The sequence below is a fragment of the Heloderma suspectum genome, chromosome 5 (genome assembly GCF_057233095.1).
Source record: "Heloderma suspectum isolate Gila_16-S chromosome 5, 16-S_ref, whole genome shotgun sequence".
Taxonomy (NCBI): Eukaryota; Metazoa; Chordata; class Lepidosauria; order Squamata; family Helodermatidae; genus Heloderma; species Heloderma suspectum.
In genome coordinates this window covers 186,552,189-186,574,996 of record NC_139462.1, presented here as the reverse complement: position 1 = coordinate 186,574,996, position 22,808 = coordinate 186,552,189, and the positions used below count along the sequence as shown (strand labels likewise).

General features: G+C 41.7%; 1 protein-coding gene across 1 annotated transcript in view; it reads right to left on the bottom strand.

The window, feature by feature from the left end:
• Positions 1 to 4,987: 4,987 nt before the first annotated feature.
• The window catches only part of ETV1 (ETS variant transcription factor 1), a 110,533-nt gene continuing 92,712 nt past the window's right edge, over positions 4,988 to 22,808 (bottom strand). Inside the window, exons 9-13 of the mRNA XM_084858657.1 lie at positions 18,736 to 18,810; positions 17,103 to 17,171; positions 10,502 to 10,671; positions 9,328 to 9,429; positions 4,988 to 8,821 (exon numbers count right to left, since the gene is read on the bottom strand). Coding sequence (XP_084714783.1) covers positions 8,600 to 8,821; positions 9,328 to 9,429; positions 10,502 to 10,671; positions 17,103 to 17,171; positions 18,736 to 18,810 — 638 coding nt within the window. The 3' untranslated portion in view covers positions 4,988 to 8,599. The remainder of the gene's footprint in view (positions 8,822 to 9,327; positions 9,430 to 10,501; positions 10,672 to 17,102; positions 17,172 to 18,735; positions 18,811 to 22,808) is intronic.

The window sequence follows — 22,808 nt, the reverse complement described above, 5'->3', positions numbered from 1 at the left end:
TTTTCTCTACTTTGTCCTCTTCGCAGAGGTCTCTTAGGTTTAATTACCCACCATGTTCTTGGTGTTTTATTCCTTCTTTTCTTATTGCAGTCTTTCTTGTCAGTTACTATCCTCCATCTAGGTAGATAAAAAATCCTTCTCCACCTGCACACACCCCGCCCCCAACAGAAATGACTGTTTTGTTTTAGACAAGTCAACTATCGAAGATACGCTTTGCTGAATTGATTTGCTCCAAACTACCACTTTGAGGAATTATTTTCTATCCACACCGCCTTTTCTTTAGGAGCAAAGCTCAAATGTAGCAGCAAAGAAATGACTAATTATGGGCTTCACAATCAGGCCTAGATGGAAAATTAGCATATTGCCACAAATTATTTTTCTTGAAGTGTTTGCTCCTCCACCATAGAATAATAGAATAGTAGAGTTGGAAGGGGCCTACAAGGCCATCGAGTCCAACCCCCTGCTCAATGCAGGAATCCAAGTCAGAGCATCCCTGACAGATGGCTGTCCAGGCTCGTCTTGAACGCCTCCAGTGTGGGAGAGCCCACCACCTCCCTAGGTAATTGGTTCCATTGTCGTATTGCTCTAACAGTCAGGAAGTTTTTCCTGATGTTCAGCCGGAATCTGGCTTCCTGTAACTTGAGCCCATTATTCCGTGTCCTGCACTCTGGGATGATCAAGAAGAATTATATGCCATAAGCATATACAGAATGACAGATCCAAATGGAAAATAAGAACACTACAGAAAGCGGTTCTGAAGTTCTACAATCTTATACACATTTCCTGGGAATAAGCCCCATTGGATTCGATGGAGCTTACATTTCAGTAAACAGGTATAGAACTGCACTCTAAATTATTCAGGATAATAACAACTGCTTGGATATTATTTTAAAAGTTGGTTCCTTATTATGCATTTCTCCCTCATCTTTTAATTCATATCTCCTGACTACCCACTCAAAATTACTACCTTGCCCCTTTTAATATTAGAGTTAGAGGGCTCAAGCAATATAATTCAGATTAGTTCCATTGATTTTACTGAAGTTGTATTGGTTTACAGAAACAGATCCCATGGCTCATTAACTTGATTTCTTAAATACGTTATGACAATACTTACTTTGCCTTTAGGCATCACAAGTCACTACCCATATTTCAAGGTTTTGTTTGCTCTTTTAACTACATCCAAACACTGCACAGATGGTTTTACTAAACTATTGGAAGCAGCAGAAAAAAGGGGGCAGGGTCAAATCCCAAAAGCCAAAAAGCCCAAAGGAGAGACCGTTAGAAATGGAAATGTATTATAGGTAGAAATGGATGAATCTGTCAATTTCAGTTTCTTATTTTCCCCATCTTAAGGTTGGCTCATCCCCAACTTTCTCCAAGTTCACATGAAAATACATGCATTCTTGTATGTATTATTGCCCAATATACACATTTTTGCAAGCAATTTACCTCATATAATTTTGAACATTTTGTATGCATTTTTTGATTGTATAACTTTATTGAAAAATTTGGAGAAGTGCACACTTCAAAGGATAACTGATTTTCAGTTCACACAGTGGTTCAAAAGTGTGAAATTAAGTAAGTGTGCATTAGAATGTGAACTGAACAAATTTCTCCCCATCCCTAATTATAGGCTCAACTTATTTAGAATACATGGGCATTTATGTATTACATTGCAGAGGGAAGGAAGAGGAAATGCTATAATTCAAACTGAAACACGATACCTGTCATAATAGAGGGGAAGATTGTGACCAGGTGACCTGTATGCCAGCGCAGTCTGCTGTCCAGGTGCTAACCGTGGATAGTCAACTTCAAGGCAAAGCAGGTAAAGAATCTCCTCACGGCTCTTTACCTTCTCTAGAAATTCTCATAGCAACACCTAACAACAGTTTATTCTGAGAATATCCCAAGAGTTGGGCAAAATATAAACCATGTTTTTATTTCTGATCATTTATTTCAAGCTTCTCCTCTCATTTTTCTTTGATTTTTATTAAAATATTGACACTCCATTCCAAGTCAGTCTAATTCTTCATGTTCTGGGGAAAAAATATATATGTTCAGGTGTAAACAGCACTGAATGCAGGCCTAGAATCAGATGTAGAATCAGCAGGTACTCACTAACTGCCAAGGCACCCTCCAATGACTTGAGCCCCATCCCCTGCCACACACACACACATTTTACACTCTCGCCAACACAGCTTGAACAGCCAGATGTTTGGACAACTTGTCGTATTTTGCTTCTATTCTTCCAAGAAATAGACAACTCACATGGCCATTCAGCTACCTGCACTGCTCACTGGCACTGCCTTTACAACTTCTGATAGGGATTTCCCATTCCTGCAAAGGAAGAAAATAGGGGAGAATGGATACATGCTAACCACACATGGTTGTTCTCCCCTTCACCTGCCCCTCTTATCACAATGAACAGGTCCATCTTGCCCATTGTGACTTCCATGCTCCCATTCATGGAAGGAAAAGTAGACTCTGAGGTAAGGCAGGCTTCTGTCCTCAGGGAGTTCTTACACCTGTCTGCCCAGAGCAGCGATGGGGGAACCAGTGTGTGTGCACAAGCACACATATGGAAGAAGACCCTGGCAACTTTCCCTTCATATGCCACATCACCCCACAGCAGCAATGGAAGAGGCACCAAGTGTATGTGGGTGGCCAGGGTGGGGCGGAGGAAGAGCACTAGAACTTTCTTGTCAAAGCCTAGAAGAAAAAACCTGGAGTAAGCCCAGATCAAACTGCCCCAACTATGCCCTCTTGGCAATAGAATGCAATACTCATAAGTTGCCTCCTTCCAGCATGTCTCCATTATGTCTAATGAACTTACCTGAGAATTCTACGTCCTCCTTCTTTAAAACAAAGAAAGGTAATTTTCAGATAACTTAAACTCCCACATTAGATTAATCCTTATGTCCCATTGGTAATCTGGTTTTATTGATTTTTATTGGTAACCATTTGTCTACTTTGTATGGTTTTTACCTTGTATAACCACCCTGAGAGGGTTCCTCCCCCTTTAAATGTGGCCTAAAAATTATTGTAAATGAAATAAATATCCTTGTTTTTGGTCACTGTCATTATTAAGTTCTTGCTTTGATTCAATTCTAGTTGTGCTTAAAATAATATTTACGCATGATTAGCTGGGACAGAGTATGGATGGGCATGCATTTTTGTCTACTCAAATGAATATATCTCTACCTTGGTTCCAGATCCAGCATGTGATATGGATATGGAAGACCTTAGCTGTGATTAGGAAAGTCATTCTCTGAATGCAACATTCTCCATGGGGTAGTTCTGTAATTCCATGAGTTACTTGTTGCCTTCTACTTGACTCCACCAGCCAAATATTATTTGCCCTTCTTTAATGGCTGTTTCTTTTGTATCATCTAGAACTCTCTTGGCTGATTTAGATAATTTTGTGGGCTTATTTTTAGTCCATGCTGAATATGTCAACTCCAACAGGATTCAGTAAAACATCAGCATTTGCCTCTGTGTTTAACAGAAGCCCACATTCACCAATTCATCCGTCAGCTGCATGTGACGAGTTAGATGCTGACATGTATGCAACCCCCTACATGTATCTTGTCATGTGTGACATAGGCCATACATGCATACACCTGATTCTCACTTCAGGAGGACTGCATGTACATATATACAACATGGGTCATATCTAAAGCAATGTGTGCAGGGCAATAGTGATGCCCACAGCTGAAGTGCTCCATTGTGTACACTGTGCTTCATACTTCACACTGCTGTGAAGTGAGATTTGGCCACATGATGGGATATTTATACGAGCACAGCACTTCAGCATCTCTTCTACCCATCTGGAGGTGAAGAGATATAACATTTTAAGAGTGCCAGAGGAAGTTTGATAACAACCAAGATGCCCTCAAAGCAACATTTTTTTCCATCACGAGGTGAGCTCTGGAGGGACTGGGGGAGAACTTCTGTAGGTTCACAGATTGGGTCAGGCTGAACTAAAGCAAAGCTGACTCTTTGTCTGAAATTGATGGCATTATAGTTCTGATGCATGCCTATTGGCTAGTGCCTGTGATATTACCAGCATTTTCCTCCACCCAATCCCTTGGGAATGAGGAAAGGCAAACTGAAAAATTAATGAGTTGGATCCAGACAGAAATCATATTAATAGAGCCATGAAATAAAAGTATAATTTAGTCTATATCCAACCCAACGTATATATGCATAAAAGTATATGTGCCTCTAATTTAAAGTCAAGAACACCTTCAGATTGAGGTCTGACTTGCTGATCCAGTGCTTAATTTACTGGTGTATCACCAGTGGCAATATCAGAGTCACCAGAGTAGGAACCTATTCTGACCACCCAAATGAACCCTATATAAAGGATAGGCAACTGCGGGAGGTCTGGGGGCCATTTTTGTCCCCTGGACGCCCCCCCCGAGGCCATATCCCCTGCAGACACCAACGCTTAAAAAAAAAAAAAAGTGTCCATAGTGGCTACGGAGCATTCAAAGGATCAAATTGAGTTTGCAAGCAAGCGAAATTCAGCCCTTTTGACACTCCACAGCTGCTGTGGGTGCCGCCACCCCCCCTGCCCAATATTTTTATTTTCCCTGAAATTCAGAGGGGTGGCAGGGGCTGCATGTGGCCCATGTGTTGTCCACCCCTTCCCTTTCCTACATAGTCTTCATCCACAGCTGAGCAAATTAGTCACTATTACTCAAACTCAGCCCCCAATGTGATTACTTGGTGATAATCCATAACGTAACATGCCAAGTTTACATATTTTAGAAATACCACCAGCACTACACCCCTCCCAAATTCATTAACTCCCATTATCCCTTTCTACAGTAATGTCTTTAGCACCAAATGACACCCAGTCAAAAGAACAATGGTCTTCACTTGCTAGGCTGTTCTAGATACAGTAATGGACGATATTTTCTGCTTTGTCCCAGCAAACGTTTTAAGTTGCCTTGAATGAATGACAAACAAACATACATTCATTAGAAATCCAAACAACCAGCTTTCAGAAATCAGCTGCCAGATTTATTAATCTACCTGGAAAAATGTGGAATAAAAACACAACTTAAAACTCTTTTAAAAGGTACAGTTTCAAAGGGGTTAATCAATTCCATATAACAACTTCTTGTACCAATTTTCCCCCCTTGGGAATTCATTCAATGGTGGGTGAATTGCCTATTTTGTTCAGTGAATCACTACCTTATACAGTATATATAACTTTTTAAAAAATATTATTTAGATATTTGAATAGTTAGGCTTTTTTTTTAAACCACCCACCCCATTCACCAAATATACATCTTGTCCTGACAAGAAATACTCCAAGCCAATACTGATGAACCAAAAGCAATCACAGAACTTTTCATTAAAGGGACTCATACATTGGGGCTCTATTTCAATGGAAAAAATACAGCCTCCTTAAAACTGGATTCCCCCAATGCTCTTCTTCACCAGCGGTTTGAAAATTGTCTATCTTCAGGGAACACTTTCCACATTAACTTGCCTGCCAAAGAACGCATGTGTGTTGCAGGGGATTTCAGGTGCACACTCAACTGATGTAGGAGTCAGGACAGGGGGTCATCACCATGACGCTAGGTGAGTGGAGTGTCCCAGGAGCAGAAGTTTGGTCATCATAGGGCCAGTCCTGATGCTGGACCATTCAGCTACAAAGCACAGTGGATGGATAAACGTTTGACAGCAAAAGGGGCAACACAGGGAGACGAGCAAAACCTGACCCCTTCCCGCCATACCTCACCACACACTGCTGACTTCAGCCACTTCGCCCCCAGACAAGCTCCGATACGAGAGCAGAGAGAAAATGGCTTAAAGCAGTGAAGCTCAGTGAGATGGGGAGGGGGTGGGTTTTGCTCCTCTCCCCCCACCCACATGTGCCTTTTAGTATAAAAAATGGTAAACTCCACTACCCGTCTCCCCCTCTACAGCCAAACCAGTTGATTGAACACACACCATTACAAGTTTGGCCTATAGGCAAGCAACCCTAGGTGATCCTAGAAACGTTTCATGACACTCATCTACACCAAAGGGTAGGGATTTTTTATTCTGTACACATATTAGCTATTTGGAGTATTAGCGCTACTGATTAGTGGCAGGGATAAGATGAAGGGCTTTCTGTTGAGGTTCCTGTAAAGGTAGCATGCCCTGGATTTATATACCTATTCAGTTATCTTATGTTTCTAGGTGTAGCAGATGTATACCCAGTGTGTTTTTCTACAGCTGTGGTTTATAGTGGCTAAGACTCGTTAGTCTGAAATGAATTGCATAATAAATCATGTATAGCTTTACTGGTTTCCTGACCGACACTGAGTGCAAAGTAAATCACCACCTCAAGGCATCTTTGATATCATGTCATTTACAATGGAACATTATTTCTGTGGCTAATGATTATGGATTCCTATTCCCACCTTCCTTCTTCCAGACTTGATAGCATCTGGCAAAGAACGTGTGTGTTGGGGAGAAACTGCTCTGAACAGTCACCATTTACAATGCTCACTGGACAGCTCAAACCTCATTTCTATCCTTTTCAAACTAGGAAACTCAAAATGTTTCAGAAAAAGTGTTCATAAATATTTAAAACTTTTTTCCTCTTAGTTTTCTATGTAGAATAAGGTGTGTGTCTCACTTGCAACATTACCCTTCTCAAAATTAAACAAAAAATTAAACAAAAAATTAAACAAGGAACCTTTAAAGTAGCCTTCCCAAATCTAGCATCCTCCAGAAATTTTGGCTTGCAACCCCAGCATCCCTGTGCTGGCTGTGGATGACAGGGATTGTAGTCCTACACATCTGGAGGGGACCGAGTTGCGGAAGGCTGCTTTTAAATGGTCTTCCAAACATCTCTGATCACATTTACATTTAGTGTCCAAAACGAAGTTGATTGATAAGCATCAGTGCCAGCACTACAACATTATACAGCAAATTCAATGTATTCTTTGACGGTTTGTATAAGTCTCTGCTCCACTGAAAGTTATAAAAGGTTCTGCAGAGCTCCTCTTTAGCAAGCTCAAGCTTACTACTCATTCATTTCTCAACGTGCGTAAAAGCTGCTTATAGCACAGCTGTGGCATAAGCTATTTCTCTAAGCAATAAATGGTTCAAGTCATCTATTTTGTCCTGAAATGCTACCTGTAGTTACAGCATTGCTTATAAATGGGCATAGTAAATTCAGCAAAGAGAATATTACAGAAAAAAAGACAGCAGCAGAAGCATTAGCATTATCTAGTATGTATATATGTTTATCAACGTAACACAGCAGTAAAAGGTTTAAATGCATATTAATGGGTACCATGTCTAAAAATTACTAAAGTACCTATTTAGTGTATTGGATATTTTGCTGAAGGAGTGCTTGCTGTAGTCTAAACAGCATACTGAGATATGAGAACTAGTACAGTTAATTCCTATTGATTAAATAACTTATTTATGCATCAAAGTAAATGGAAGGACGCAATATGTCTTCTCCTCTGTGATCACAATCTCATATTTAATGTTGAAATGATATCCAGAATGGATCAGCACATGTAATTATTATACTCAGGTGGATACTGAAAGATCTAAAAAGGTTAGATGTGCTGTACTTGCATAGCAAGATGGCACCAGATACAAGAAGCTTAGCTACAACCCTGCAATTTGCAGTTTCAAGCCAGGAATTGTGCTCTTCAGTCCACAGTGAATGCCTTCCTTAATGACCCATTAATGAATACAGGGCAGCATGAAAGATAAGTAGAAATAAAGAAAGTGAGGGCAAACTGAAAACAAGCAAACAAAAAAACTTGGCTTTAAAAACAAAAATGGAAAGGTGCAGTGGTGTGCCTAGCTCTGATCAAACCTTGCAACTTCTGTCACTGGTCCAAAGGTCAGTGGTAGAGCACATGCTTTACATGCACAAGGTTCCACAGATTTAATCCCTGCCATCTCCAGTTAAGGCTGGGAAAAATGTCTGTCTGAAACCCCAGAGAGCTGCTCCAACCAGTGTAGACAAAACTGAACTAAATGGACCAATTGTCTGACTCAGTAGAATGTCTTTTTAAAATGCAGAAAATAGTCTAGGGTGTGGCAAAAGGAAAGGGGGTGGGGGGAGTGACCATGGCAGGTATTTCCCCAAGCAGTGTACAAATAGTTCAATCGATCACATCTAGAATTAACTGTACTATGGATATCCCGAGAACATGTACAATATCTTTTAGCCAATATGAAACAAAAAGAGACATGATACAGCTTTGTTGTACTTAAAACCTGTATGTTCCGTTCCCAATCTTAAAGAGAGAGAGAGAGAGAGAGAGAGAGAGAGAGAGAGAGAGAGAGATAAAGCAGGCCCACCCTTTCGTTCTTGTTCCACAGAATAAATCATTAGATCCCAATCTTCCCCTTTCAAATAAAGTGCACCGTCCATGGCAGACCATAGGAGTAATGCAACAGGAGAAGCCCCTTTATAGTACTATTTTATTCTCTTTTTTAATTTTTTTTTCTTTTTTACAAAACCAACTGAAGGGGATTCAGCTTTCCTCCTGGTCTCACGAAAGAGGAGAAACTTGGGGGAGTGGGGGGCGGGCAGGAGCAGGGAGCTTCTTTAGTGTCACCGCAGTTAATACACATAGCCTTCATTATAAGGGTGGGTGTTACAGCAGCCTCCTTCTTGCATGTAGACCATGCTTTCATCAAAGTGCGACAGAGGCACGGTGTCCTCTTCATTGATGTGACGTTCCATGTCAGTCTTCAGCAAGGGGCGCTGGTTGTCCGGAAAGGCCATGGAGAAGAGGGCTTCAGGATCGCAAACAAACTTGTAGACGTATCTCTCTCCAGCAACCTTAGGAGCAATGTTAGAGAGGGGGGAGGGGGAGCATTAAAAGTAGAAGTGGAATCTTTTTTCCAGGCATGGCCTGGAAAACCGGCATGGTTGGGCACCTGCTGAGGGCCAAAATGACAAGTGTCTCCTGGACCTGCTCTTCCGCTTCACCACTGCAACGTTCACCTGCCTCTCATCCTGGCCCAGTGAGGCCAGAATGGTGGTGGTGAGAAGGAGGAGCAGTAGACGCCCCTGCCTATTTGCTCATTGGGTCTGCCTGTCAAGAAAGCAGGTTGAAGCAATGATGATTAGAAGGAGAAAGGGGAGGACCTGGGGACAATGCGGGTAGGAAGGTAGACTCGGAACCCATCCCATAAAGAGATAAAAATCTAAATGTTTGCAGCACTTCCCTAGGCTGGTAACAAACCAGTTGGAACAATGCAATTTACAGCTGGTTGCCCTTAGAAACCGGTTGTAGATTAACACACAACATTCCAATGAAATTTAATGCCACATTAACTGCTCACCTTTTGCATGATTCCCTTTTCGTAATAATAGCGAAGCGAACGGCTAAGTTTATCATAGTTCATGGCTGGTCTGTTTTTCTGAATCCCCCAACGACGTGCCACCTGTCACAGAAAGAGATGAACATTGATTTCTTAAAACTAATTTATTTTCAGATATATTTTTCAAAGGAAAAGGCCAAGCTAGAAGTAAAATATATAAACAAAAGGTTTTCTAATCTAGATGCCTCATGGAATATATTGCAGGACACAAGAAGTTGCAATGTGGAGTGCTCCTGTTCATGGTTTAAGCCCTCTTCCGTGCCGTGTCCTTTTCCAGAATACTCTATTACATTTCCTCTCCACTGGTTCTCTGTTTCCCCCACACAAGTCAACGTTCTGTGTCTACAGAGCATGCTCTATCCCTCACTGTGCTGTTTTGGCCCACCCCTTACCCTTTTTTTTACTTCTGTAAACCATGGGGTTGCCCCTAGCCCTCCAATACTTTCCTCTTGTGACTGTATGGTGCCATTTTGGTTCAGAATTCCCCAAACCATTATGAGAATAGCCCAAACCTACTCTGAAGTTCAGACCTGGTAGCATTTCTACTCGTTCTGGATTATTTTTTAGACGTGCCAAAGCCCCACTGAGCAAGTGGTGGGTCCCAGGAGCACACAGACACAATAGGATAATATCCCCAGTTCAGACATTAGGGCCTGTGGAAGAATTAGATTCCTTTGCATGGTGGAAGCTGGATCTAGGACTCAGCAATGTACAGGCCTGAAATGATGTGAATAGCATCTTGAGTTAATAGGGTGGTTGTATGTGCAGATATACATGTGATCCTCAAGATTTTTCCACATTCACATGTCCAGTTCACTTGGCTCTTGTGAGCTTTCATTTGTGTGGGGCTGGGCGTGCACACTTCCAAGAGCAGGTCCAAGACCCCACCAGTCACAAACACTTCAGAATAGGCCCAAATGGCTGTACAAGGCTATAGTCAAGGGCAGGGGAAGATAATCTTAAAAATTAGGTCTGAATGTCTCACAGACATGCACAAGACTACTATGAAAACAAATGCATTGTCAATTTTGCAGATAAAATATGGGGGGAAAGACTTCGACAAAACAATGAAGTAATGCACTTTGACCAAATGCCCATAGGCAGGCTGAGAGAGATTCATACTCTTTCTGCTCACCTCTTCTGGTTCAATCAGCTTGAATTCCATGCCTCGGCCAGTCCAAGCAATGAAGTGAGAGTTTGATGGATCATCAAGAAGGGCTACCAAGAACTGCCACAGCTGAAGGGAGCCCCGCCGCTGGTATGTGGGTCCCTCACGGTATATTCCCGGCTCTTGCTTAATATCTCCTATGCAAAACAAAACATTGCTTATTAAGCAATGCTTAATGAAACCCAGTTCATGTGACCAAAGGCTGGGATGAGCCAACACCAATAGGGAAAGAATATATATTACCATTCTAGCCTACAAAATTGCATATACTACCCCTCCTTTTGGCGATAGTCCAATACACATGATAAGAATACAGGATGCATACAGGCACATACAGCAATTAATCAATCAATACCAACTTAAGCCAAATACAACTATTTAGAAGATGGCTAAATTCAGACTCGCATCACTGCAGTTTCATGTCTTTGTCCCAGACCCAATCTATGCAAAACTAACTTGCAAACGTTACACCAGACCTAGTCTTGACAAAGCACAACCCATTTTTATAACAGCTTTGGTATTTGAAGGACTCCATTTGTATACAATACTTCGTACAATCCCTCATTTGGAAATGCAATGCATGCTTTATATATCTGCAAAAACCTATTGACTGAAAGGCCTTTAGCATGCAAATTCATCTAAGAGAAATTTGACAGAGTATTTGACTAGGATTTAAGCAGCATGAGCTTTATGTACGGGCACGCAAATCCTGCGGATAGATGAGTTCCTCTTTGGTGCAATGGACTTGCATACAAGATGGGCTCATATTTAGCATGGTTTAGCTGTGCATTAGCAATTCTTCTGAAAAGCACTATATCAATTGCAAAGGCAAAAAATCAGAGAAGCACTACACCCGGCCAATCTAAAAATTATAAACTGCCCCTCCCCCAAGCCTGCAAAATTCAAATGCTTAACACAAGACAGTTTTTAAGATAATCTCACTGAGCAGCACACAGAATTGTCAGCTGAAAAGCTCAGAAGTGAGATTACCCCCTGCCCCCTGCTAATGATGACTGCAATGCTTGATCTTTGAGCAAAAAAGCACCATTTCCCACTTCGACGCAAAGCAGAGCATCCTAAAGTCCTGCGCTATGGTAGGTAACTACTTTGCATTAAATCTGTTTGCACAAGGATCTTCACAACCAAAAAAGTTGAAAGAAGTCTACTTCAAACACAGGCAGAGACACCTGTTGACAATCAAATATTACTGTTTAGATATAAATCTTATCCTTTAAACTCTCATCTTTCAATCAGATTCGGATTACAACTGAGTAATCTGTAAACAGAGAGACACACGTGACTGACAACCAGATTCTGAAGCAGAAAACAGGTATATGATGTTGCAATATTTATTAAGCCAACCTTCTGCTATACTCCACTGTCCTCTGACCCATTCCCTTGGAAATCACATGGGGTCAGGGGTCCGAATGGTAAGTGTGAAGGCTCCATAAAGTGTCGCATCTCACTGTGATATGCCTCGACATGGATATATAGTGGGTGCACGCCAACACACACCCACACAGACATAATTTAGAGATGGGCTGGGGGTAGAGAGGATGAATATTTCCAAAAGCAAAGAATCACATGTTTTGTCTTACTAACTTTTATAACCTTTTAAAAACGGAAGATAGATATTGCTTCTGCTGATCTTTAACCATAAATGTATACGCAAGCCCAAACCATGTCCTTATTGCTAAATGGGAAATTTGCTACAGAAACTAAAGAAAACAAACAAGTAAGATGTGTCAGACACTCCAGGAAAAAAAGAGAAAGCCAAGATGAGATGCTAAATAAAACCATGGCTAGCATATGTTCCAACTCCCAGAGTACCAGACTGACTTTCAGAAAAGTCATCAGTGTATGGATGTGTCAACATTATGTTTGATGAAATTAGCAAAATCAGTTCTAAGGTGAATAGTAAAACTAATTTTTAAACTATGCATAAAAATGCTCCACCATTGCTTGAAGTGACACAGGCATAAGTATCAGAAGTAAATAAACCAACTCTCAACTAATGCTCCAAATAATATATAAAACTTAAGCAGGTGGTATATGTCATTTTTTTGGCCACCTAATGCGAAGAGAAAACTCCCTGGAAAAGACCCTGATGCTGGGAAAGACTGAAGGCCAAAGGAGAAGGGGACGGCAGAGGATGAGATGGCTAGATAGCATCACGGATGCAATGAATATGAACTTGAGCACGCTCCGGGAGAGAGCGCAGGACAGGAAGGCCTGGCGTGCTATGGTCCATGGGGTCACGAAGAGTCGGACACGACTGAACGACTGAACAACAATATGTCATTTAAATATCCCACACCATAAGTAAACTCTATCCATACATGAACAAATCAGACAATGTTAGTGGGTCCTTCTTGTACATTTAAGTACTAGAGAGAAAACAAACTCTGGCATCATTATTTTTTTTTATATTTCTACAAACATTTCTACCATGGTCTTATAATGCATATTTTAGCTACTTGGTGGCTTTGAACAGTTAATATAATAATAGAACAATACTTAATATGAAATACAACAGTGACAGGCACAGCAGTTATTTCTTTATACAAAAATAATAAGCACAGGGCTTGAGGCTAGGTTACCTGAAGGATGGTCTCCTCCAATGTATACCTGCCTGGACCCTAAGATCATCTTGAGAGGTCTCTCTCCAGGTGACCCCATCAAATGACGCGAGGCAGGTGGCTATTAAAGAGACAGCCTGTTCAGTGGCGGAATACCCTTCCCTACATTGTGGTCTTTCTGGCACCAGGTGAAGGTCTTTTTATTCTCCCATGCATTTTAGTCCTTCAGTTTTTGTTGTTTTAAAATGTTTCATTTATATTTTTAGATATTTATACTGCTGCTGGCTTTTACTCTGGTTTTATAAAAGTTGTATATTATGTTTTATTACGTTGTTGTATTTTATGGTTTTAACTGTTGCTAACCACCCAGAGAGCTTCAGTTATGGGGCGGTATAGAAATGCAATAATAAATAAAGGAATAAATAAATGCTTCCATGTACTGCCACAGCACTGCAAAGAAGAGAAGAGGCAGACAACGTAGATCCAGAGCACTGGCTGGGCCAACTTCAGCCTTGTATGATGTCCTTTTTTAACTAACCTACACCCACCACCACCACCAATGTGTCCTAAACATACAAAGCAGAAGTGCAGACTAGGGTTTTCTCGACAACTGGATATGACAAAACCAGCCTTCCCTAACCTGGTGCCAACCAGATGGACTGGACTATAATTCCCATGAACACCAGCCAGGCCTTGGCCCTGCTGACTGGGGATAATGGGAATTGTATTCCAACCCATCTGGAGGGCATCAGGTAGGAAAGGCTGCACTAAACCTCAATGCCTTCCTGAATCAGATCAAGGTCACCCATTTCAACATTCTTTTCAAGATTCACAGTAAGCATTAGGATGACCAACCTGAAATTGGCCAGCGGCCCACCAGCAGCCCTAACCTACCTCCTCCTCCTAGCTACTGAACACCACAGAAAACCAGGGAGGGAACAACAGGCTTGTATGCTACTTATGGCCGCTGCCTCCTTCTCTTAGCTACTGTTCGTATGTTTAGTGGGACTATACTGAAGCAGCATGGGGAAACCCCCAGTGTGAACCCAATCATGTCCAGGCCCTGCTTCCATGATTTCCCCCTTATAAAGGGGTGGGGTGTAATATTGTACCCTGCTCTCTTTTATTTTTTTTGCTCACAGTTGAGCAAAACACAGTTGAGCATTCACAGGAATGGGGAACGTGTGGCCTTCCAGGTGGCTATTCTGACTAAGGGTGATGGGAGTTGCAGTGCAATAGTATCTGGAGGGCTACACCTGCCCCATCCCTGCCCTAGAAGCTCTCTGCAAGGTGGAATGTAGGGGCCTGCCTGCTCATCTACTGCACTGTTTTAGCACTGTGCCCAACTTAATATATGAAGCGGGGCTTAGGACAGCAGCACTCTAAATGGCCCCAGCAGGTACCAGCAATGAGACACCCAGCAGCCTTCCCCAACCTGCTGCCCTCCATTGGGTATACCGGCTGGGAATGATGGGTGTTGCAATCCAATACATCTGGAGGATTGCATACAGCATTTCAGTGTCAAAAAGGGGAGTCAAAGGTTGACATGTTGGCATTCAAGTCCATAGAGCTGATTCCTATCCAGTCTGAATGTTTCGATTCTGTCACTAACATTTATTTATTTAATCCATGCATATGCTATGTATTTTACCATATCTAAAAAATATCTCTGAGCAGATGATAAAATAAAAAATTAAAATATACAGAATTAATGCAAAAGCTGATGGGTTAAAATATTTGAAATCAAATACTAAAAACATAGTAAATACTTAATAAAGTAACTGGGGGCAGCACAATCATTCAGGGAAGGCTTGGGGAAAGAGACAGATCTTAAGCAGGCACCTAAAACATGCCACCATTGGCACTTCCTGAACATTGGGGGGGGGGTGCTTTCCATGAGGTGGGTGCCACCACGGAGAGGCCCGCTTCTGGGTTGCTGCCAAATTAATTAATTAATACGTTTATACCTTCTATCGTGGAACTCAGGGTGGCTACATGCGGTTCCCAGGTGGTCTCCCCTCCAAGCACTGACCAGACCCAGACCTGCTTAGCTTCAGCAAGGTGGCTACCTCATATGCCTTCAGACCATGCCCTGTAGGTCACAGTACAGCCAACAAGGCCACCTCAGATGATCCTAGCGATCACACAGGTCTATATTAGGTAGACAATCTGCCAGATAACGTGGTCCCAAGATATTCACCTGCCAAAAGAAGACCTCCGTAGCTAATATGTAGGCATGTCCAGAGTGGGGTAATCCAGCCACCTTGGGGCTCGACAGATTTCCCCTGAGCCCTCAGCTCAGCCTGCATTAGCGAGCTGACCTGCGGGGTCCCCACCGCAACTCGGGGTTTGTGCATGGTGGCAGCGGCAGGAGTCCTCGCCACCATGCGCAAACCCCTCGTGCTCTCCTTGCCGACACTGACAACGACAGCGTGAGGGGTTTGCGCATGACGGCAGGAATGGGGACTCCTGCTGCTGCTTCTGCCGCCATGCAGAAACCTGTATTAGCTTTAAGATCAGCAACTGAGGCCTTGTTCTTTGGACCACCAGTAAGAGCTGTGAGTTGGACAAGTGCCAGGGACAGGGCCTTTTCTGTGGTGGCCTAACATCTTTCGAATGCCCTCCCCCGGGATGTGTATATGGCCCCCTCTTCACTGGCTTTTAGGAGGACTTAAAAGGCTTATTTATTCCAGCCTACATTTTATTATTTTTAGCATACTGTGCTTTTAACTAAGGTTTATCTGCTGCTGCTATTTCATTTGTTATATTTCATTTGTTATTTTAACAATTTATGTATTGAATGTTGTTTTTATGGTTTGATTATTTCTTGCATCATTTTAATGAAGTTGTAATTTGTGAAGGATTTTTTTCCCAGAAAAGTGGGTTATAAATCTATTAAATAATCAATTCACCAGCAGGCACACTTCAGTTGCAAAGCTGGAAATAATCACTGTAAGTCCTCTTTTTAAATTTTTAAAAAATTGTTCTCACTTTTGGGGAGCAATAACTAACGTTACAGAAATTGTTTTAAACTCCATAGTTGTATGGAGATTGCACCAAATCAACAACTAAAGTTGCAATCCTGTACACACTTACCTGGAAGTAAATCCCATTGAAGTCAATGGGGCTTACTTCTCAGTAACATCTCTATGATGCCGCTTAAATCAATTAGATGTTGGTTTTGCAAATCAACTCCTCCCAAAAGCCAGAGAGTAGTGCATTTAATGTGACATGGAATACCGGTCCAGATTCCTTTGGCTACAAAAGCAACATTAACCTCATTAACAGTTCTCCCCACAAAATACGTGCTGCTAGATTTACGTCTAGTAATAAGAATATTGTTTATTTTTATAGAACATTTGATACCAGTTAGCCATCCTCAAAAACATTTTTAGAAAATAACTTCTATTATACATTCTAGTCTTTAGGCATCAGGTTCATTAAACAAACTAATACAGCATTCAACAAAGCAAAGCTTTCTCTAAAACATACAGAAACCCTTGAATAGCTCTGTTGCACTTGTCTTCCATAACTCATCCTTTCATGGATAATAAAAAAGACAAGAGTTTGCATTAGTCATCAGTAAATCCAGAGTAGCTGCTTTCTGTTCTGCTTCGTTAATTACCGGATCAGCTTTCAATAAATCTCTAGTAACAAGCTGTATGTGACCATCAGTGCAATGGAAATCCACCTAGGACTCCTCAGAACAGCTACAACTACAGTGCTTTATCTTGTCTCTGAGTACAGAATCTCTTGCTTGCAAAAATAAAATGACATCTTATTGAAAAGCCAGCTTTGGTTTCCAGAGGCAAAGGTCAACTTTTGGCTGGGCATACAGCAAATGGTCTGTTAAACTGCCTTGAACTGGAATGCTTATGCTGCTAACCCTTTTTTATCAGGTGAAAAAAGAAAAGATACTAATCCTTTTCCCTTTCCAACTCTTCACACAAGGAACAGTACCGCCCCCCAACAATATATGTATAATATACCTTCAAACTTCTCTGGAACAACACAGGTGTCATCATAAAACTGTCTCGGTCCCTTTTCATACATACAACCTGTAATTTTAGGGAAAGGGTAAGTTTATTCACCAAATGGATTTTGAATGCCAACTTAGAGCAGACAGCCCGTTAAAGTAAGTCTTAAAACTGATGGTCCAACCGTATAAATATGTTGGACTGGTCACATTGTTCCTGACTAGAGCACTAATTAATAACGGAACATTCTGCTGAAGCACAAAATGCCAATCATTACTGTGAGAAACTCCCCACCACTGCATATACATTGAAATACTGATTTTACCAAGCAAAATAGAGAACTGTGATTTAAAGGTCGAAACGAAAACCTTCCCAAATAAATTGCAAATAATTTATCTCACACGGCCCTGCCACGGAAAAGTTACCAGATCAGGCTCCAGTAGAGTAGTATACAAAAAATGAGACAGATGACATAGGCCTGGTTCACATGTAACACTAAGCCAGGATTCAGCACTATGTATAGAAGAGGCACTCCAAGAGTGAGCAAAACGTCAGGCTCCCCCGCCCCACCTCTGCTCTCTTGCCGTGTTTAGCTCCACTTTCCCCAATTCCAATGTTGTTGTTATATATATCAGCCTTCCCCAACCTGGTTCCCTACGGATGCTTTGGATTACAACTCCCATCATCCCTGACCATTGGCCATGCTAGCTGGGGCTGATGAGAGCTACAGTCAAAAACATCTGGAGAGCAACAAGGTGGGGAAAGCTGTTATATACCAACCAGGAATTGTGGCTTAAACAGAATCTAGTCAATTGCTAAACAAGCCAACTACAAACCTTGGCTTGTTTAACAAATTAGAGTTTGTTTTCAACCACAATTCCTAGTTCATATGCAGTGCTAAGCCAGGAATCAGGGAAAGTGCGAGGGGGGGGGAGTATGTGAGCCCAGTGCTTTGGTCAGGCTTACAAAGGCTCGTGGTTTAGCATAACATGTGAAGCATGGCTTAGTATTACATGCAAATGCAGCCGCGGTACAGCTCCTCATGGGTTTAAGAGCCGGAAAACTCAAGCTTACATTCTGCTCTACCAGGAAGCATACTGGCTGGCCTTCAAAGCACTATTCGTATCGATGGGTGGATTGGTTCATTCTCGAAAGGGCTTTTGCCCTCTTTAGAGCCTGTATGAAGTGTATGGGGCTCCTCACTACACAGAGAGGCAATCAAGCAAAGCAAATATCATGTGTTCTCTCCCTTCAAAAAACAACAACCCCCATGATGCTGGGTTTAGAGCTCCAAAGAGACAGTAGGCCTCTGGCACACTTTCACCTACTTTAAAGCATGGGTTCAAATTACCAGTGGCTCAGAGGTGTGCCCTCAGGTAATCACAACATGCTTGAAGATAGAGGGAAGTGTGTTGTAATTAAAAACACGTTCTTCTATCTTAGAAAAGACACCCAAACTCTGGAATTTCTTCCTGAGCTCATGCATGCCTGTTCTGCAAAACACAACTGCATGAGTATAACCAGGCTTTAAACAAAAATCGTGCAACAGAAATCAGAGTTTCAACAGCACCACCATATTTCTCTTTACATTATGTATATACTACAATTCTGCTTCTAGATAGGGAGAAAGTAAGAAAACACACACACTTAACTTCTGTTCTGTTTGGGTGAGCCAGGAAGCCTTCTTGCCTCATATAAATGGAATGGCAGCTAGGCACTTCTGCAAAGAGAAGACAACACCGGTCAGAAGATTGCCTGGAATCGCGCAGGACTAACAAATAAAGTAGGCTGCAGAGAGAATAGTAACCGATAAAAAACTCAGGGAAGAGGGAACCTGTCTTTTTAAAAAATATTATTTATTTGCATTTTCCAACAATAGCAGGTACATCAATCCCTCTCTTCCAAGCCCCAAAACTAACAAATTATTATAACAATATGTCAAATACAGTCACACACATACATTGTCAATACAACTGTAGATAATACAATTAAAATGTTGTATCGATTGTTAATTGGTTCGTTTCTACGCCAGATTAGAATCTACTACACCAATTAGTTGGAGATCCATCTTCAACATTCAGTTCTAGGAAAAACATTAAGAATGGATACCAAGTTACTACAAAGTTATCTTCCTTTATTTCAGAATCGCTTACGTCACTACTGTCCAGGATACATTTTGCCCCCATCCTGGTGCCTGACCATGCTCTGATAAAAGTACAATGGGGTAATAACAACCCAATAAATAAATCCATGATTTGGAGGAACCTGTCAACACACAGAATAGCATGTGCAAGCCCGCAAAACAGAAAACCATAATTTTATTTATTTATTATTTATTGTGGGCATTTATATACTGCTGAATAAAATAAAATCTCTCAGTGGTTCATAATAGCAAAATGCAATATTAAAAACACAACGTTAAAACACAGCATTAAAAACATTACCAACTACAGTAAAAAATCAAGGAGCGGTAAAATAGAGTGGTGTAATTAATTTACAGCCCAGGGAAAGACTGGGTGAACAAGAGTGTTTTCAGGAGGCATTTGAAAGATGTCACATTTTCTGTCTCCTGAACTGCTTGAGGGAGGCTTTTCCAGTGGGTGGGTGCCACTACAAAGAAGGCTTGCCATCTGGGTACTTCATGGCGACATTGAATTCGCTTTGGAATGACCAGCAAGGCCTCCTCTGATGATCTTAAATGTCATCTGAGTATATATAAGGGAAAGCAGTTGGCTAGGTATCCTGGTCCCAGGTTGTTTTGGGCTTTATATGACAATAACATAACCTTGTACGTGACTCAGAAGCTAATAGGGATGTAGGGACCAGCAATTTTGCCCAACACAAATAATTGAACAACGATCATTAAATTGTCATTGGAGCTTTCAGTGAAGCTCGTTACAATTACAATAAAATTCAAGTGTCCAAATAAAACTACATGTTGCTGTCTAAACCATCGTGCAACTCATTTCGTATAATAATTTAGAAGCCCACTGATTAAAAATTCAGCTGACTGTGCAGGCTTATGAAGGGTAGTGCTTATAGGGGAAAAAAATATTTATTTGTCCCAGAAGGCAATGACCAAAGAACAGAATTTGACGCATTAGATTTTGCCAACATACTATTGTTTTCAAGAATTGCCCTGTGTCAATTGAACATCTCATTTTGAACGTCTCATCAGTTCACAGTCAAATGTCAATCGAACATCAGACTTGTGCTTGCTGAACATAGCTACAGTTTACATGACTTACTTTGGTCATCCCTGATGCTGGTGAAGTTGAGCCACTATATCCAGAATACACAAAAGAGCTTTCAGACACATTCGATACTATAACGGAGCATCATTACCATAGGCAATGTTAGGATAAGACTTGGTAAACACAGTTGTGAACTTTTGTTCAAACATTGGGCACTCTACTTATATTGTATGCTTTAATGGAGATGGAGATAAGGTAGGGCCCATATCAAGCTGTGTCCATCCTATCATGGCTTCTCCCCTGGTTTCTTCTACCCCTATTAAATCATAGGCTGGTGATTTAACTCCAGTGAAAAAAGGGGGATACATCTTTGAATAAAGGGGTATGGGACCTTAGGGTCATCCTTTCCTAACTTCTGGACTACAACACCCAGCATTTAAGAATGTAAGAAGAGCCATGCTGGATCAGACCAAGGGTCCATCTAGTCCAGCATTCTGTTCATACAGTGGCCAACTAGCTGTCAACCAGAAACCCACAAACATGACATGAGCGCAACAACACCCTCCCATCCACGCTCCCCAGCAACTGGTGTTCATAGGTATACTGCCTCTGAAACCAGAGGTAGCATAGAGCCATCAGGACTAGTGGCCATTCTCCTCCAGGAATCTGTCTAACCCCCTTTTAAAGCCATCCAAATTGATGGCTGTCACTACATCCTGTGATAGTGAATTCCATAGTTTAACTATGTGCTGTGTGGAGAAGTACTTCCTTTTATCTGTCCTGAATCTCCCATCACTCAGCTTCATGGGATGACCCCAGGTTCTAGTATTTTGAAAGAGGGAGAAAAATGTCACCCTATCCACCATGCACAATTTTTTACACCTCTATCAAGTCTCCCCTTGCCTTCCTTTTTTTCCAGTCTAAACAACCCCAGCTCTTGTAACTTTCTATCATAGGAGAGATGCTCCAGCCCCTTGATCACTTTAGGTGCCCTTTTCTGTACCAATGGCCATGCTAGCTGGAGCTGGTGTGAGTCAATGTTCAACACAATACAAACTCATTTTATTCAGCATGTAAAAATGAAAGTGACAAAAAGAGTTGCTCTAGACTGGAAACTAGACAAGTAGCCCTAGGTCAGAATACATGTTAAGAATGCTTCCATGCAATGAAGGGGCAAGGAACCTCCAGCCCAAGAGTTAAACGTGTCCCCACACAATTTCATTTGGCCCCGGGGCATTTAGAGAGAGCTTCACACCCCAAGGAGACCAGTGAAGACAGCTGCTAGTTGAGCAAATTTTCCCTGACTGAAGGAGCAGGTGCCTCTCTCTCCAAGAGGCCCAGTTCGCACAACACGCAGCCCTCAGTATGTTGAAGGGCTATGCAAGGGATGTTTAACCCCCAATAGCCAGGTTCACATGACATGCCACAACCCCACTGGGGACTGCATATTCAAAATGGTGCTTGGCATGTGCCGTGGCTCAACATGGCTTAATTACCCCACAGCAAGCCCGGCGTGTCATGCGAACCGGGTCATAGTATTGTTCCAGTTATTCAGTGGATCCTAGCCTGAAGCAACCAGAGGTTCAAGAGATAGCAACACTCCACTATCTTTCTAAGCATTACAGTGTTTTTATTATTTATGGCATTTATAATAATCTCCATTTATTAGAGAAGACCATACCAGTTTAGCTCCAGTTCATGTTTCAAACCCACCCCCTTAAACCTTTGGTTGCAACCTCTGGAACTTGGCCTCTTGCCTGTCTTGGACTCCGTGATTGGCCTCAAACTTGATCCATGCCTGCTCTGTAATGTGCCATTTTCCTCTGTCCCCTTGGACTGATACCAAGTATCCCTGCCCCACAGACCCCAAAACCTGGCCACTTAAGTCTTAAGCTCTGTTAGGTGCCCAACACCTATAAAGTATACAGTGGGAACACTATTCCTCTCTCCTTGGAATATAGTTACTTTTATGATTTACTTAATACAGTGTTATGCTGCCCTTCATCATTGATTCCAGGGCAGCTACAAGCAGCTCTCTCATACACACGGTGCCTTGCATGCGCTGAATATTTCCTTCAATTCTCCAAATATGTTTTAAATTAACTGATTTTTTTTAAAAATAACTAATTTTTGAAAAGCTCACTCTTGTTACATACTTCAACACGTAAGTCTCCAAACGCACATGGAAACATTTTGTTATCTTAGACTGCAATCCTATGCACACTTACCTGGGAGCAAGCCCCACTGTAGGAAATACTTCCGAATAAGCACTGCAGTTAGTTTGCTTATATTTCTCCCAATGGGTTTAACTAAAACTTAGTTAACTAAAACTTATGTATGTATGTATGTATGTATTATTAAATTTATTACTCGCCCATCTGGCTGGTCACCCAGCCACTCTGGGCGATGTACAGCGTACAATAAAACAGTTTAGAACAATAAAATTCTACAATTTTATTCTGTTTCCCGCCTCCCAGCTGAGCAGAGCAGAGCAGAGCAAGCTGCTCCAGCTGGTCCAGGGACT